The 16,754-nt window shown below is 40.3% G+C and overlaps 1 protein-coding gene across 4 annotated transcripts in view; it reads left to right on the top strand.

Moving 5' to 3' along the window:
* The window catches only part of ankib1a (ankyrin repeat and IBR domain containing 1a), an 89,834-nt gene that overhangs the window by 30,993 nt on the left and 42,087 nt on the right, over positions 1 to 16,754 (top strand). For all 4 annotated transcript variants that reach the window (XM_068006410.1, XM_068006418.1, XM_068006429.1 and 1 more), the window contains exons 6-9: positions 4,687 to 4,804; positions 6,238 to 6,446; positions 8,588 to 8,676; positions 14,368 to 14,512. In XM_068006410.1, coding sequence (XP_067862511.1) covers positions 4,687 to 4,804; positions 6,238 to 6,446; positions 8,588 to 8,676; positions 14,368 to 14,512 — 561 coding nt within the window. The remainder of the gene's footprint in view (positions 1 to 4,686; positions 4,805 to 6,237; positions 6,447 to 8,587; positions 8,677 to 14,367; positions 14,513 to 16,754) is intronic.

Here is a 16,754-nt window from a genome sequence, read left to right as displayed (position 1 = left end):
AAAACAGAGATCAAAATCTTTCTTTGGTTTAGTGAATGGTTATTGTCATGGTAGGTTAGAAATAACTTGAGGTTTCTTAGCTAGGAGTAGTGTACAAGTAATAGAAAACGTATTAAATGTATTTTTAAAAAAAAATAAGAACATAAGAAATAGGAGCAGGAGTAGGCCATCTGGCCCCTCAAGCTTGCTCCGCCATTCAACAAGGTCATGGCTGATCTTCTACCTCAACGCCATTTTCCTGCACCATCCCCATATAGGAACATAGGAACAGGAGTAGGCCATTCAGCCCCTCGTGCCTGCTCCGCCATTTGATAAGATCATGGCTGATCTGTGATCGAGCTCCATATACCTGCCTTTGGCCCATATCCCCTAATACCTTTGGTTGCCAAAAAGCTATCTATCTCTCATTTAAATTTAGCAATTGAGCTAGTATCAATTGCCGTTTGCGGAAGAGAGTTCCAAACCTCTACCACCCTTTGTGTGTAGAAATGTTTTCTAATCTCGCTCCTGAAAGGTCTGGCTCTAATTTTTAGACTGTGCCCCCTACTCCTAAAATCCCCAACCCGCGGAAATAGTTTCTCTCTATCCACCCTATCCGTTCCCCTTAATATCTTATAAACTTCGATCAGATCACCCCTTAACCTTCGAAACTCCAGAGAATACAACCCCAATTTGTGTAATCTCTCCTCGTAACTTAACCCTTGAAGTCCGGGTATCATTCTAGTAAACCTACGCTGCACTCCCTCCAAAGCCAATATGTCCTTCCGAAGGTGCGGTGCCCAGAACTGCTCACAGTACTCCAGGTGCGGTCTAACCAGGGTTTTGTATAGCTGCAGCATAACTTCTGCCCCCTTGTATTCTAGTCCTCTAGATATAAAGGCCAGCATTCCATTTGCCGCCTTGATTATTTTCTGCACCTGTTCATGACACTTCAATTATCTATGTACCTGAACCCCTAAGTCCCTTTGGACATCCACAGTTTTTAACTTTTTACCATTTAGAAAGTACCCTGTTCTATCCTTTTTTGATCCAAAGTGGATGACCTCACATTTGTCCACATTGAATCCCATTTGCCACAATTTTGCCCATTCACCTAATCTATCAATATCCCTTTGTAATTTTATGTTTTCATCTACACTGCTTACAATGCCACCAATCTTTGTGTCATCGGCAAACTTAGATATGAGACTTTCTATGCCTTCATCTAAGTTAATAAATATTGTGAATAATTGAGGCCCCAAGACAGATCCCTGCGGGACTCCACTAGTCACATCCTGCCAATGTGAATACTTACCTATTATCCCTACTCTCTGTCGCCTTTCGCTCAGCCAATTTCCGAACCAAGTCCGTACTTTTCCCTCGATTCCATGGGCTTCTATCTTAGCTAACAGTCTCTTATGTGGGACCTTATCAAATGCCTTCTGGAAGTCCATATAAATAACATCCATTGACATTCCCCTGTCCACTACTTTAGTCACCTCCTTCAAAAAAAATTCAATCAAGTTTGTCAGGCACAACCTACCTTTCACAAATCCATGCTGGCTCTCTCTGATTAACTGAAAATTCTCAGTGTTCAGTCACCCTATCCTTAATTATAGACTCCAGCAATTTCCCCACAACAGATGTTGGGCTAACTGGTCTATAATTCCCAGGTTTCCCCCTCTCTCCTTTCTTAAAAAGCGGAGTGACGTGCAATTTTCCAATCTAGAGGGACAGTTCCTGAATCTAGAGAACTTTGAAAGATTATAGTTAGGGCATCTGCAATGTGCTCACCTACTTCCTTTAAAACCCTGGGATGGATGCCATCTGATCCTGGGGATTTGTCACTCTTTAGTGCTATTATTTTCTTCATTACTGTTGCTTTACTTATGTTAATTTTATCGAGTCCTGTCCCTGATTCAATATAAGTTTTCTTGGTATTTCCGGCAAGCTATCCTCTTTTTCTGCTGTAAATACTGACGCAAAGTAATTATTCAACATGTCTGCCATTTCCCCATTGTCAATGACAATATCCCCACTTTCAGTTTTTAAGGGGCCAACACTGCTCCTGACCACCCTCTTTTTCCTAATATAACGATAAAAGTTCTTTGTATTGGTTTTGATATCCCTTGCAAGTTTCTTTTCATACTCTCTTTTTGTAGCTCTTACTATCTGTTTTGTGACCCTTTGTTGATCTTTGTATCTTTCCCATTTGCCAGGATCTGTGCTATTTTTTGCCTTTTTGTATGCCCTTTCCTTACGTCTTATACTGTCCCGTACCTCTTTAGTTGTCCTTGGCTGTTTTTTTTGGCAAGTAGAGTTCTTGCCCCTCAGGGGTATAAACCAGTTCTGTATCTCATTAAAAGTTTTTTTAAACATTTCCCACTGATCATCAGTCGTTTTACCCATTAACAGATTTGGCCAGTTTACTGTGGACAGCCTCTGTCTCATCCCATTGAAGTCGGCCTTACCCAAGTCTAGAATCTTAGCAGCTGACTCACTTTTCCCTTTCAAACACTACATTGAACTCGATCATGTTATGATCGCTATTGGATAGATGTTCATGCACAGTTAAGCCGTTAACTAAATCTGGTTCATTACTCATTACTAAATCTAGTATGGCTTGCCCCCTTGTTGCCTCTAGGACATACTGCTGTAGAAAACTATCCTGGACACACTCAAGAAATTCACTACCTTTCTGACAGTTGCTAGTCTGCTTTCCCCAATCTATGTATCCCTTGATACCTTTAATATCTAGAAATCTATCGATCTCTGTTTTGAATGTACTCAATGACTGAGCCTCTACAGCCCTCTGGGGTAGAGAATTCCAAAGATTCACCACCCTGTGAAGAAATTTCTCCTCATCTCCGTCCTAAATGGCCTACCCGTTATTCTGAGATTGTGACCCCTGGTTCTAGACTCCCCAGCCAAGGGAAACATCCTCCCTGCATCCACCCTGTCGAGCCCTATAAGAATTTTTTATGTTTCAATGAGATTATCTCTCATTCTTCTAAACTCCAGAGAACACAGACCTAGTCTACTCAATCTCTCCTCATACGACAATCCGGCCATCCCAGGAATCAGTCTGGTGAACCGTCGTTGCACTCCCCCTATGGCAAGTATATCCTTTCTTGGGTAAGGAGACCAAAATTGTACGTAACACTCCAGGTGCGGTCTCACCAAGGCCCTATAATGTTGCAGTAAGACATCTTTACTCCTGTGCTCAAATCTTAATACCTCATTTTTTGCCTGAAAATTGATCCCAATCTGTGATCTCCCAAAATCTTGTAATTCCTGTGATTCTTCTGTGCATTTTCAGCTGCACATGGAGAGAGCATCTGTCCTGTGAGGTGTCTCCTAAAAATAAAAGTTAACTGGCATTTGGATGCCGTTGAGTTGAGCTTTGCTTATTTGTGTCCTTTATCCCTGAACAGAGAAAGATGCAGAAACCCGTAGCACAACTCTAATCTGCCAACCCATATTGCTGTATACAGGTCTGGTAGTACAAGAATGCCCTTTTTAATTGCAATCATTCAGCCTAGCAAATGTTTCAATTCCTAACAAAAAAAATTCCCTTTGAGGCAGTTTGAATATAGCTATTTTTGCTACTTTCAAATTTGCTTTTAAATGAGTTTCACTGCATGCATGGTGAAGTCATTGAATAAAAATGTTACCACTATAGCATTCTGGATGAGGAAATATGTCTTTAACCAAATTAAAAATGTGTTTCTCTGTACTGTTAGTGGATTATTTGTTCATTGAAATTCCATGCCATTTGATGCCATAAGCGGATGTTTGAAATTTTTAGCACATAAGAACATAAGAAATAGGAGGTGTAGGCCATACGGCCCCTCAAGCCTGCTCCGTTATTAAATGGCAGATCTTCAACCTCAACTCCACTTTCCTATCTGATCCCCATATCCCTTGATTCCCTTCCAAAAAATCTATCGATCTCCGTCTTGAATATATGCAACGACTGAGCACCCACAGCCCTCAGATAGAGAATTCCAAAGATTCGCAACCCTCTGAGTGAAGAAATTTCTCCTCTATCTCAGTCTCAGGATAAGGGGTCAACCATTTAAGACTATGCCCCCTAGTTCTAGACTTTCTCAGGGGAAACAGTCTCTCAGCATCTACCCTGTCAAGCCCTCTTAGAATCTTGTGTTTCAATGAAATCACCCCTCATTCTTTTAAACTCGCGAGTATAGGTCCATTCTACTCAACCTCTCCACGTAAGACAACCCTCTCATCCTAGGAATCAATATCGTGAACATTCGTTGCACCCCCTCTAAAGCAAGTATATCCTTCCTTAGGTAAGGAGATCAAACTGTACACAGTACTCCAGGTGTGGTCTCACCAAAGCCCTGTACAATTTTAGCAAGATTTTCCTTACTCTTGTACTCCAACCCCCTTGCAATAAAGGCCAAATACCATTTCCTTTCCTAATTGCTTGCCGATTCCCATTAATACAGATATGATCATTGTTCATTTTGAAACTGTTACCTTGTTTTAGCATTTTGAAATGTTCCTACATTATGATTTGTTTATCATAACATTCGTTTCAGGATTTGGGAAGAAGTAAGTGTTTGTAATTGAAGAGTTTGTTGTAACTGCAGATTTTATGTAAAAGATGTTATTGGCAGAGTTTTAAGTTTCAAACTACAAATCTTTATCTGATATCTTTTGGTATTTTCTCGCACGTTGAAGCCATATGAGGGCCTACGGCCACAGGACCTGAGGAAGCTCAAGGATATGCTGATAGTGGAAACTGCAGACATGCTTCAAGCCCCGCTATTTACTGCAGAGGCACTGCTCCGAGCCCATGGTAAATTAATAAAACTGTTAGGGGCTAAATGTCCTAGTTCTAATATACAGCTGTAATTTGCATTTGTTGTGCATTTTAAAATCCACTGTCCAAACTCACATTTTGCATTTCCTTAACAATTGGTTGCTATTTATTAGATGCTAATTGCAGTGTAACTATCTTCATTTAAGTAGTTGCTTTCAAAGGGCTGTCAAGGAAAATGCTTTGGTCCATGTTAGTTTAACTGAATGAGAAGAAAAATGCTGAAAATTTAAAATAAAAATACAATATGCTGAAGATACACAGCATATATGTCAGCAATTAAGAAAATCTATATTTTCAGAGAGAGAGAAGATATTGTGGTACTAGAGCAAGGAAGGAAAACATAGAAACCATGATAGTCGGTGTAAAAAGTCTGTTACCGGTTTTTTTTGGCTCAGTTGCTCCAATATCTCTCAGTTGGCAAGCACAAACCACTTAACAAATATGTTCTGCTTTGTGACTGATTTGTCACACATTGGCTCAGCTAATTGGAGGGTGTTTGCAAGTGGGGCATGCTGCCGAGGCACCACAGTTGGTCTTTCACAGACAACAGAATTTTTTATTCAAATTCAAGGGGAAGTTGTAAATAGTATCCCACCAGTCACTGCTAAATTGTGTTTTAGAAGCAACATGCCTTGCTTTTTTCTGTCCAGAACCCTTCCTTCAGTCATTTTGTTCACTGCTTGCTGCATTTCAATCTTCCGAAGGGTGCATCATTTACTTACTTACTTACCAATGCGATTTTCTTGTCCAAGAGGCAAGAAACTGCTGATGATTTGTCAATTAATAAAGACATGCTAATTGGTCTTGCTTAGTATTTGAACTATTAAGGTTTAGATGTCCACGGTAATAATTTTAATAAGATTTTCCCGCTACATTTACACCTGTATTATAATAACCACTGGGAATTTATCTGGGTCGTTAGAGCCAATATCTCATCATAAACTCTGGTTGGAAGCTTGTATCTTTCTTTAAAACCCATAAAGCTAGTTAACTTTTTATCCATTTTGGATATGTTTTTCTCCTGTCTTTTCCTCCACCTTTTTAGGCATGTCTAGTTTCTCAAAACAAGGTGATAAGCTTGCTGCATTTTCACTTGCTTCTGATGTTGCCTCTCTCTAACAATAGTGGCATAGAATCCTATTTCCTTTCTCCCCCCTCCCCAAGATACATCCCGCTATCAAAGGTACCTATGTGGTAGCCTAGCTGAAATGAGGCTCACTGTGGGATTTGCAGGAATTGATTAATACTCAGTAATGTGGTGTCTTCACCAGCACATTGCATTTGTAAACCTATAATGGACACAATGCTGAATAAGTGCAGTAATTAAACCAGTGCAATTTACAACCAAAGTAACAGCACTAAATGTTGTTAAAATGTCTTTTTCCTTTTTTCAATTTGTGTTTTCCTAGACTGGGATCGAGAAAAACTACTTGAAGCTTGGATGTTAAACCCTGAAGACTGTTGCCAACGTTCAGGCATCCAGATGCCAACTCCACCACCCAGTGGATATAATGCCTGGGACACTCTCCCCTCACCTCGAACTCCTCGCACCACTCGTTCCTCTGTCACCTCTCCAGATGAGATCAGTTTATCTCCAACTGATGAGGATGCACTTGTGGTATGTCGGGCTTATCCTAATGTTTTTAATTGAAGTAATTAGTAAGATTTTTCCTATCTGTATGCAGCATACAATACTGCCATAACTTCAAGATTTGTACTGTGCCCCAAAAGTGTTTAGTTACATGTAGTTTAGTTTCACTCTTTATATATACATACCGAAGATATTTGTTTGCTTGAACTGGGTATTGCTCATGTAGTTGGGGAGAGGAAGAAAAAGGAACATTATTTTTAGAAAAGCATGTTTAAAATATACTATTGTTTCCCATCATAATGTTTGCAGAATGATTACAAAAATTGACGGTCCAGTGCTCAATTTTTAAAACTATACTTAAACTTAATTTAATTTGGGACGCTGTTGCTTTATTATATAGATTTTGAACACCAGTTTATCACCTCCATAATTTAAATCTGTTCAGACTTGTTAAGCTGATTTTCTTTGTTTCTCACACTCAATAACAGCTATCGGAGTTGTTATCAGCCAGTATGCTACTGAGCCATAAAGGCCAAGAAGGTCACAAGTTCCAACCCGCTGTGCTAGGCAGATAGTGTGCTACAACTGTCTTCAGCACCAGTGAGCAAAGGGGAGGAAAAATCAACCAGGATTTCTGCTGATCACCATCAACTAACTTTTATTTTCTAGAAAGTGTCCAAGTGTAGTTATCATACACCAGTATTCCAAAGAGAAAAACCTGGTATAAACTGTTGAATCACATCTTGGCTTTCAATTTAGTGGATATCTAATGGCATTGCTCACAGTGAGTCAGATGCTAAGCCTTTTTGTAATAACAGGAATGTTTTGCCATATAGTGCACTTATTATTCTCCTCTGTCCCTTTGAGACCACAAAGTCTAGATACTGTTAAGTAAGCTCAGGGTGAGGTCCGAGTTTGCCAATTAGAAGGTACTTGTAAATTTAAGGCTTCATTTCAATACACTTTTTTTTAAATGCTTCTGCATCTATATAACAAAGTGTGATGTCTGATGGATGCGTGCTGGGTGCAAGACTTAAGCATAGAAATAAGCTTACTACATTGTGCGCAATTGGAATAATCTCTACACTGTATATTCTAATAATTTTATTTCCAAATATTAAGGGTATTTTTAACCACTTGATGTTTGTCCTGGCCTTTCTTTTGAAATGCTGTTGATTGCATAGTGATTTAAAATGGTCAGTCACACCGTTGGGACTAATAAGTAGTCACATTCAAACTAGATAGAAGTCAACAAATGAATTTCAATATAGATAAGTGAGGTGGTACATTTTGGTGAGAAGAATAAGGAGGCCACGTACTCCTTTGAATATAAGAGTCTAAAGGGGTGGAGGAGCAGAGGGATCTGGGGGTACAGATACACAAATCACCAGAAGTAGTGATGCAGGTTAATAAGGCCATAATAAAAGCAAACTAAGCACTAGGGTTCATTTCTAGAGGGATAGAATTGAAAGCAGGGAAGTTATGTTAAACTTGTATAGAACCTTGGTTAGACCACATTTGGAATACTGTCCACAGTTCTGGTCTCCATATTATAAAAAGGATATAGAGGCACTGGAGAAGGTACATAAAAGATTTCCTAGGATGATACCAGAACTGAGAGGTTATACCTATTAGGAAAAATTGAACAAGCTGAGGCTGTTTTCTCTAGAAAAGAGAAGACTGAGGGGTGGCCTGATAGAGGTCGTTAAGATTTTGAAAGGGTTTGATAGGGTAGACGTAGAGAAGATGTTTCCACTTGCGGGGGAGACCTGAACTAAGGGCCATAAATATAAGATAGTCACTAATAAATCCAATAGGGAATTCAGGAGAAACTTCTTTATCCAGAGAGTGGTTAGAATGTCGAACTCGCTACCACAAGGAGTAGTTGAGGTGACTAGCGTAGATGCATTTAAGGAGAAGCTAGATAAACATATGAGGGAGAAAGGAATAGAAGGATATGTTGATGGGGTTAAATGAAGAAGGGTGGGAGGAGGCTCTTGTGGAGCATCAACACCGGCATGGACCTGTTAAGCTGAATGGCCTGTTTCTGAGCTGTACATTCTGTGTAACTTTGAGAATAGAGATAATTTTATCCTGATTCACAATCTTGTTGAAGTTGAATGTTTTAGTTTTTATAGTTACTTGCAATGATAACTTATTTTTCACAGTGTGGCATTTGCATGTGCAACATTTCTGTATTTGAAGATCCAGTGGATGTGCCTTGTGGTCATGAATTCTGTAGAGGATGCTGGGAAGGGTGAGTATCATTTGCCTATGTGGATTATTGGAGGCAGGATTATTTCAATCTGTAGAAGTAGTAACAGGTTTTAATTTATCTTCTAGTGCTTCACAGCACCAACCCCCCAATCCTTAGGATGCCATATCATGCTTCCTGAGCTACAAATATCTTGACCAAACATTTTTTGACAAAGGAGAAATCTATTCTTCTTTATTGCTACCTGATCTTAAACGTTACCAAGTAATTTTTATAGGGTTAAGGAAAATAAAACCGGGACAGGTATAGATCTCAGCCAAAGGCAATAAAAGCTGCTATCAGACCAGCCAAAAGGACACTGATGAGGATGATTTTGGATAGATTCGGTAGTAAAAACAAGGTCTTTTTTAGGTATGTAAGGAGCCAGAGGTCTATTAAGGACCATCGCAGGATTTTTTTAGGGCAGGTTAGGATATAGCAGAGGTTTTAAGCGACTACTTTGTGTCAGTTTGCTCCGCAAAAGACAATGCTGTGTTACCAATAATATGTACTAGCTTTGATGCTAAAATTGAAAGCGTCAAAGTGAATGTGGATATAGTCCTGGCTAGAATGAGAGATCTCCACACAGACCGGATTGATGGCATTCACCCAAGAGTGCTCAAAGAAATGCGGTTGTGCTCCGACAGCCCCTTCCTCGTATATTTAAAACTAATTGGAGTGCGGAATTATTCCTATGGTCTGGAGAGAGACCCATCTGGGCCAATATTTTAAAAAGGGCAGCAAGTCCGAACTGGAAAATTACAGACCCATTAGCTTGACTTTGGTTATAGGCAAGTTGCTGGGAGGGATCAATAGAGATATACTTTATGACAGAGAAGGCGTCTTAGCGTGGCTTCTGGAAAAGAAAGTCATGTCTCACCAACCTGGTTGAATTTTTGAGGAAGTTAGTAGATTGGTTGATGTAGATAGCCTGTTGACATCTAGCTTAATATTTAAAAACCCTTTGACAAGATGCCGCACATTAAGCTATTTATTAACATTGAGTCTTTTTATGTTTAGTGGGCAATATCCAGTGGGTATTAGTGGGTTAGATAAGGAATTGGTTGCATGTCCATAGACGGAAAGTTACTTATGTTAGTCGTCTGCATGGGGACTGATTACTAGTAGAGTTTTGCATGATTCAAACTAATCAGTAATCTGAATAAAGGGATTGGGAAACAAGTTCACACATGAGACAAAAAACTGTGCAGGTGTTAGAACCTTAGATGAGAAAAATAGATTATAGGCAGATCTAGATGCGAAGGGGGAGTAAGCCTACATCTGGCAGTTGTCGTTAAATATACATAAATATAACAACTTGCATTTATATAGCATCTCAAAGTGCTTCACAGGAACATAATCAGACAAAAATTGACACCAAACCAAAAAAAGAGATAATTGGGACAGGTGACTAAGATTGATCGAAGTGGTAGGTTTTAAGGAGCATCTTAAAGGAGAGGTTTAGGGAGGCAGTTCCAGAGCTTAGGGCTGAGATGGCTGCCAGTAGTGGGGTGAAGGAAGTGGTGGATGGACAAGAGGCCAGTGTTGGAGGAATGCTAAGTTCTTTGAGGATTGTAGAGCTGGGGGAGGTTACAGAGATTGGGAGGGACGAGGCCATGGAGGGATTTGAATACAAGGATGAGAATTTTAATATAGAGGCGTTGGTGGACCTCAAACCAATGTAGGTCAGTGAACACAGGGGTGCAGGTTAGGATACGGGAAGCAGAGTTTTGGATGAGCTTAAGTTTATGGAGGGTACACCATGACAGTATGGGACAGAGTTGGTCGACCAGCTGGTCTTTTCCTGCCCTTCGTTTCCCTATGTTCGTAAGAGATCTGTACATCTATCTGCTCCTTGTTAGCAAGGTTTATGCTTTAAAATATTAGAGTGCATACTTTTTATGTAGAACTCGTTTCAGGTATGTTATAACACCATTTTTCTCAAGTTTTGCAGCATTTCCTTCCTCTAAGTAGAACTTGTCTACTATGATCCATATGTTCTATCGATTCTGTAATCAGGCCTTGCAAAGTTCCATGACCATAAGATTAGCTGTTACCCTATTGGTGGTAATTGTCGTACTGTATTGATGGTAATCTTTTGCTACAGTAGTGATTGTCCAATGCCTGAAGTGCTACCTCAGTAATTCTGTAACAAGAAATGATGCCCACAGCCGATCAATTATATTCTTGACAGAAGCTGCTATATCTAGGGGAATCAATGGATTTGGGGATCGGACGGGAAAGTGGAGTTGAGGTCAAAGATCAGCCATGATCTGATTGAATTGCAGAGCAGGCTCAACGAGCCATATGGCCTACTCCTGCTCCTATTATGTTCTTAAACTAATCCGAATGACATCAGTTGATACAGAAATTGATCTCGACAGTAAAGCATGAGAAGTTGATTGCTATAAAATAGCAGGATGTTTGCTATTGGGGATGAGGTGCCTACATCAAGTTGGTTATTTAATACTGCCTGGCATTAAGGCAGCCATAGTGGAAGCAGATGCAGATTTTATACAATCATTACAGTCCAATGTTATAATGCGGTTGAGAGAATTTCCTTGTCACGGAAGTCAAGTTCTTCGTTTCCGTTTGTTGGATATTTATACAAACTCAGAAAATTTTAAATGCTCATTGGATTGAGCATGAATCTACATGTTAAATATCAACAATAGCGCATTCCTTTTTATTTTATAGAGCCTTAACGTAGAAAAATGTTCCCAAGGTGCTTCAGAGGTGTGGGGAAAATGGATGCCGAGCCGAATGAGGATAAATTAGAATGGGTGACTAAAGTCTTGATCCAAGAGATGTATTTTAAAGAGGGTCCTAAAGAGGGGTAGACAGAGGAGTTTGGGTAAAGAATTCCAGAGAATGGAACCTAGGCAACTGAAGGCACAACCGTCAGTGATGAGAAGGGAGGGGGATGCATAACAGGTTGGAATCAGAGCACTGAAAAATTCATGGAGGGTTGTAGGACAAGAGAAGATTATGAAGGTAGAAGGTATTTAAAGAAAAGGATAACCGTTTTAAGTTTGCGACATAGAGAATTGAGAACAAGGACAGTGGTGATGGATGACCGGGACTTGGTGTGGGAAGGGATGTGAGCAGCTGTATTTTCAATAAGATCACCTTAATACTGAAATTGACCTCAACAGTTTATGGAGGGTGGAGGATTGGAGGCCGGCCTGGAGAGTGCTAGAATAGTTGTGTCTGGAGGTCACTGGCATATATGAGGCTTTCAGCTGGGGATGGGCTGAGGCAAGGTCGGAGGAGGATGCTTTAACAAAGGAGGAAGTAAGCAGCCTTTGTGATGGAAAGGTTATGGGCTCAGAAATTCAGCTTAGGGCCACACAGGATGCTGAGGTTGCAAACAGTCTGATTTAGTCTGAGAAATTGGTCGGAGAAAGCAATGGCATCTGTGGCGATGCCGCAAAATTTGAGCAAGGGTCCAAAGGTGGCTTCAGTCTTCCCAATGTTTAACTGGAGTTGAGACTTATCTATGGTCGGATATCGAACAGGCAAATTGACAGCACACCAAAGACTTGATGGAGTAGTAGAGTTGGGTGTAACAGCGTACATGTAGTAGTTGACCTCTTATCCCTGGATGTTATTGCCATGGGGCAGCATGTAGATGAGGAAGAGGAGGAGGATAAGGATGGATCGTTGGGGGACTCCCGAGGTGATGGTGCAGAAGTGGGAAGAGAAGCCATTGCATTAATTCTTTTTCATGGATTAAATTTTTAATTTCTTTAGTTCTTTGTATCCCCAAATGGGAAAATGCTAGAATATATTATTAAGGACGTAGTAACAAGGCATTTAGCAAATCATTTGATTCAGCAGAGTCACCATGGTTTTATGAAAGGGAAATCATGTTTGACATCTATAAGTTTTTTGAGGATGTAACTAGCAGGGTAGATAAAGGGGATTTTCAAATGGCATTCGATAAGGTGCCACATAAAAGATTGTTACCCTCAACTCCCTGAGCCCTAATCTTGTGTAATATATTAGCACGGACAGAAAACAGAGTTGGAATAAATGGGTCATTTTCAGGTTGGTAAGTTGTAACTAGTGGGGTGCCGCAGGGATCGGTGCTTGGGCCTCAGCTATTTACAATCTCTATCAATCTTATTTAATCTTACTAATGACTTAGATGAAGGGACCGAGTGTAAAGTATCCAAGTTTGCCGACTATACAAAGGTAGGTGGGAAAGTAAGCTGTGAGAGGAGGCAAAGAGGCTGCAAAGGGATACAGACAGGCTAAGTGGGCCGGAAGTTGGCAGATGGAGTATGATGTGGGGAAATGTGAGGTTATTCACTGGAAGGAAGAACAGAAAAACATAATGTTTAAATGGTGAGAAACTATTAAATGTTGGTGTTCAGAGAGATTGGGTGTCTTTGTACATGAAACACAAAGTTAGCAAGCAATTAGGAAAGCAAATGGAATGTTGGCCTTTATTGCAAGGAGGTTGGAGTACAAGAGTAAGAAAGTCTTTCTACAATTGTGCAGGGCTTTGGGGAGACCAGACCTGGAGTACTGTGCACAGTTTTGGTCTCCTTATCCAAGGAAGGATACACTTGCCTTCCAGGCGGTCCAACAAAGGTTCACTAGATTAATTCCTGGGATGAGAAGGTTGTCCTATGATGAGAGATTGTGTAAAATCAGCCTATATTCTCTGGAGTTTAGAAGAATGAGAGGTGATCTCATTGAAACATATAAGATTCTGAGAGGGCTTGACAGGGTAGATGCTGAGAGGTTGCTTCTCCTGGCTAAAAAGTCTAGAACTAGGGGGCATAGTTTCAGGATAAGGGGTTGGTCATTTAAGACTGAGATGAGGAGGAAATTCTTCACCGAGGGTTGTGACTCTTTGGAATTCTCTACCCCAAAGGGCTGTGAATGCTGACTCGTTGAGAATATTCAAGGCTGAGATAGGTAGATAGATTTTTGGATTCTAGGGGAATCAAAGGATATGGGGATTGGGCAGGAAAGTGGAGTTGAGACCGAAGTTCAGCCATTATCTTATTGAATGGTGGAGCAGGCTCGAGGGGCCGTATGGCCTGCTCCTGCTTATGTTCTTATGTATCCATTTTCTCAATCTAGAAACAAGTTAGAAAGTTACAAAGCTTTAAAGTGTTTAAAGACTAAAGGGGTATATCAGCTTTAATCATAAACCATTGCAATTTATTTTGTGGATATTCTTTAAAAAAATTCTTGCTTTATTAAAGATGTAACTATGAATTTTATAAACTTGGAGTTTAAAAACAAAGCTCAGAGTCTGAGTGTTTAATTTAAATCTTCACTTTGACTGAAATTTGAATGTTTCTTGCCCATGTTGAATACATATTGCCAGTTACGTTATAGGTAATTGATCTGAATTTCTTCTAAGTGTCATTGACAGCTATTATGAAGTGTAATTTGAAGGGTGTTAAGTTTAATGCTTTAGTTAAAAGTGTCACTTTCCATATGTATAAAATCATATCTTCGTATCTAGAAATCCCTTCCTTCCACGTGGTTCCTCCCAGCAGTCTGGTTGAGAACTGTAGAAACATGAAGCTCCTGTACCTGAGACCATTTGGTCTAGCACTTGATAGCTGAGCTATTAGATTCTTGCTGGTTTGAACTCTTGAGTAATTAAATATGAAAGCATTGACCACTTACTTCCCCAATATGTACAGTAATTGTTCATACTTTCTGTAGGTTTTTGAATATCAAGATTCAAGAGGGAGAAGCCCATAATATAATCTGTCCTGCCTTTGACTGCTATCAATTAGTTCCTGTGGATATCATAGAAAACTTGGTTTCCAGAGAGATGGACAAACGCTATTTGCAGTTTGACATTAAGGTAAGTTTTGGAATAGAGTAACAACATTGAAAGTGATCTTAACTACTAAATTCAGGAATAATGCTCTTGGTTACATTTTGTATATATTTAAAAATGTTAGGGCACTAGCCCACTTCACTTGAGGTTTGATCAGCAGGAAAAGCAGGGGTCAGACATTTAGGACTGAGATGAGGAATTTCTTCACTTAGGATCGTTAATATTTGGAATTCTCTATCCCAGATGGCTGTGGGTGTTGATTCGTTCATCATATTCAAGACCGATAGATTTTTGAACTTTGAGGGAATCAAGGAATATGGGGATCGGCAGGATAATGGCGTTGAGGTTGAAGATCAGCCATGATCTGATTGAATGGCGGAGCAGGCTTGAGGGGCCGTATGGCATACCATTGCTTCTATTTCTTGTTTCTTAAAAGAAGTTTGTGAAAAAATATTACATAGAAGGTGTTGTAGGGCAATTGTGTTTAGATTGGGGAGAGGCCTGGGAATTCCCTTTGCGCATTTGGATGGGGGGGTGGAATTACTTTTGCACGATCAAGGTGATGCTGGGACTGGGGATTCCCTGAAGGAAGGCGGGGCTGAGGAGGCCCAAGGACTCCTTGTGAGGCCTGGGGGAAGCACTCTTCCTCCTGGCCCACAAGGAGATCAAACATGTCGGCTCCTTTCGACATGTTTCTGCAGCCAGGCAGCAGACTGGATGTGACTCCCCCGCCTTGACTTTAATATTATGTAGCAGCAGCGATGATGTCATCCGCCTGCGACTTTTGCATCTTAAGTAGGCCCCCGCCTGCTTTTAGTGGCAGCCTCTCCTGGGGTCTGAATCGCCGCCATTAATATTATGGTAACTGACAACGCAGCGAGTTAGAGGCAGGATTTAAAATTTCAGGATTTTAACCCCTCGTCCAACCCTTTCCTGTCTGTCAGGTCGGGGGAGGGCATTAAAATCAAGGCCCTTATTTTTACTGATAGTTCTAGGTAAATTATTTTATTGTAGATTCCAACTTGTCCATGCTGCATGAAATAAAACTGATATCCTGAATGAGGGTTTGCACAGGAATGATGTCTCACTGCCATTAGCAGTTTAAAAAAGTTTCTTATAGTGACCAGAGGCCTAAGTCTTATGCACTGACAGAGGAATTAGAAATAGCTAAGAAGACAAAGTAACGTATTGAAGAAAATTCCTTTTTCATTAGGTTTTGTTACTTTTAGGTTTGAGATAAAGTTTGAGGATATTAGAAAACCTATTTGAAAAGTTTGAATGCTTTCTGACTGCTTCATTGGTGAAGGCGGGGTGTAGCGGAGCCATACAGAGCAGAAGCTTCCAGGTTCGATTCCGTTCTCAGCCAGGTGACGGTACTATAGTTGATCTTGGCGCATCTGAAAGGGGAAAAATCACAAAGGAATGTACAAAGATGGGAATCCATTTGGTTCTCCAGCTCATCTTTCCATATTGTAAACAATTTTACAACACCAAGTTATAGTCCAGCAATTTTATTTTAAATTCACAAGCTTTCGGAGGCTACCTCCTTCGTCAGGTGAACGATGTGAAAAAAAAAAATCTCCACATCATCTTTCCATAGGCACCTGCAGTCTCTATCCGGCCTCCCCAATCCCAGAAACCAACTGGCTCTTGAATGACTCCACTTTTTGCCTCCACTGCCATTCCAGGTGCTAATTGGTCCTTGTGTGAGGAAGTGCTTCCTGATATCAGTCCTGAAATTGCCTTTGACAAGTTTGTAACTATGTCTACTTGTCCTGCAGTTGCAGTTTAACTTGAAACCGAACAAACCTTTCTTATTCATTTAGTATCATGTCTATTTTTGTAAGTTACTTTTTCATACTCATTTCAAAGCTGAGGAATCCCAAGTTTTTCTCATCTCTCCTTGTAACTCAGTCCTCTGACAATAGGGATCAGCCAAGTTGCCCTTCTCAGCATGCTTCTAGACTTGGATGTTTGCCTTGGTTTCAGTGACCAGAACTGAACACATTATTTGATGTATTGTCTGACCAGGACACTGTACAACTTCAGCATGATAGCCTCAGACTTCAACTCTACTGATTAGCCAATATGGCTCAGCATTCTATTTCTTTGAAATTGCTCTTCTGCAATAATTGGACAGGGTCAGTGCAGACTTAAGTATCACTCCCAGATCTCTTTCAGTCACTCTCCTAGTTAGTCTAGTACCATTCATTAAGTATGTTCCACACTTTTCTCTTCAATGTGTAAGACCATGCCCACTTGCAAA

Source organism: Heptranchias perlo, chromosome 2 (assembly GCF_035084215.1).
Source record: "Heptranchias perlo isolate sHepPer1 chromosome 2, sHepPer1.hap1, whole genome shotgun sequence".
In the NCBI taxonomy this organism is placed as follows: Eukaryota; Metazoa; Chordata; class Chondrichthyes; order Hexanchiformes; family Hexanchidae; genus Heptranchias; species Heptranchias perlo.
Note: the sequence above shows the minus strand (reverse complement) of the source record. Positions and strands in the feature narration are given on the sequence as shown.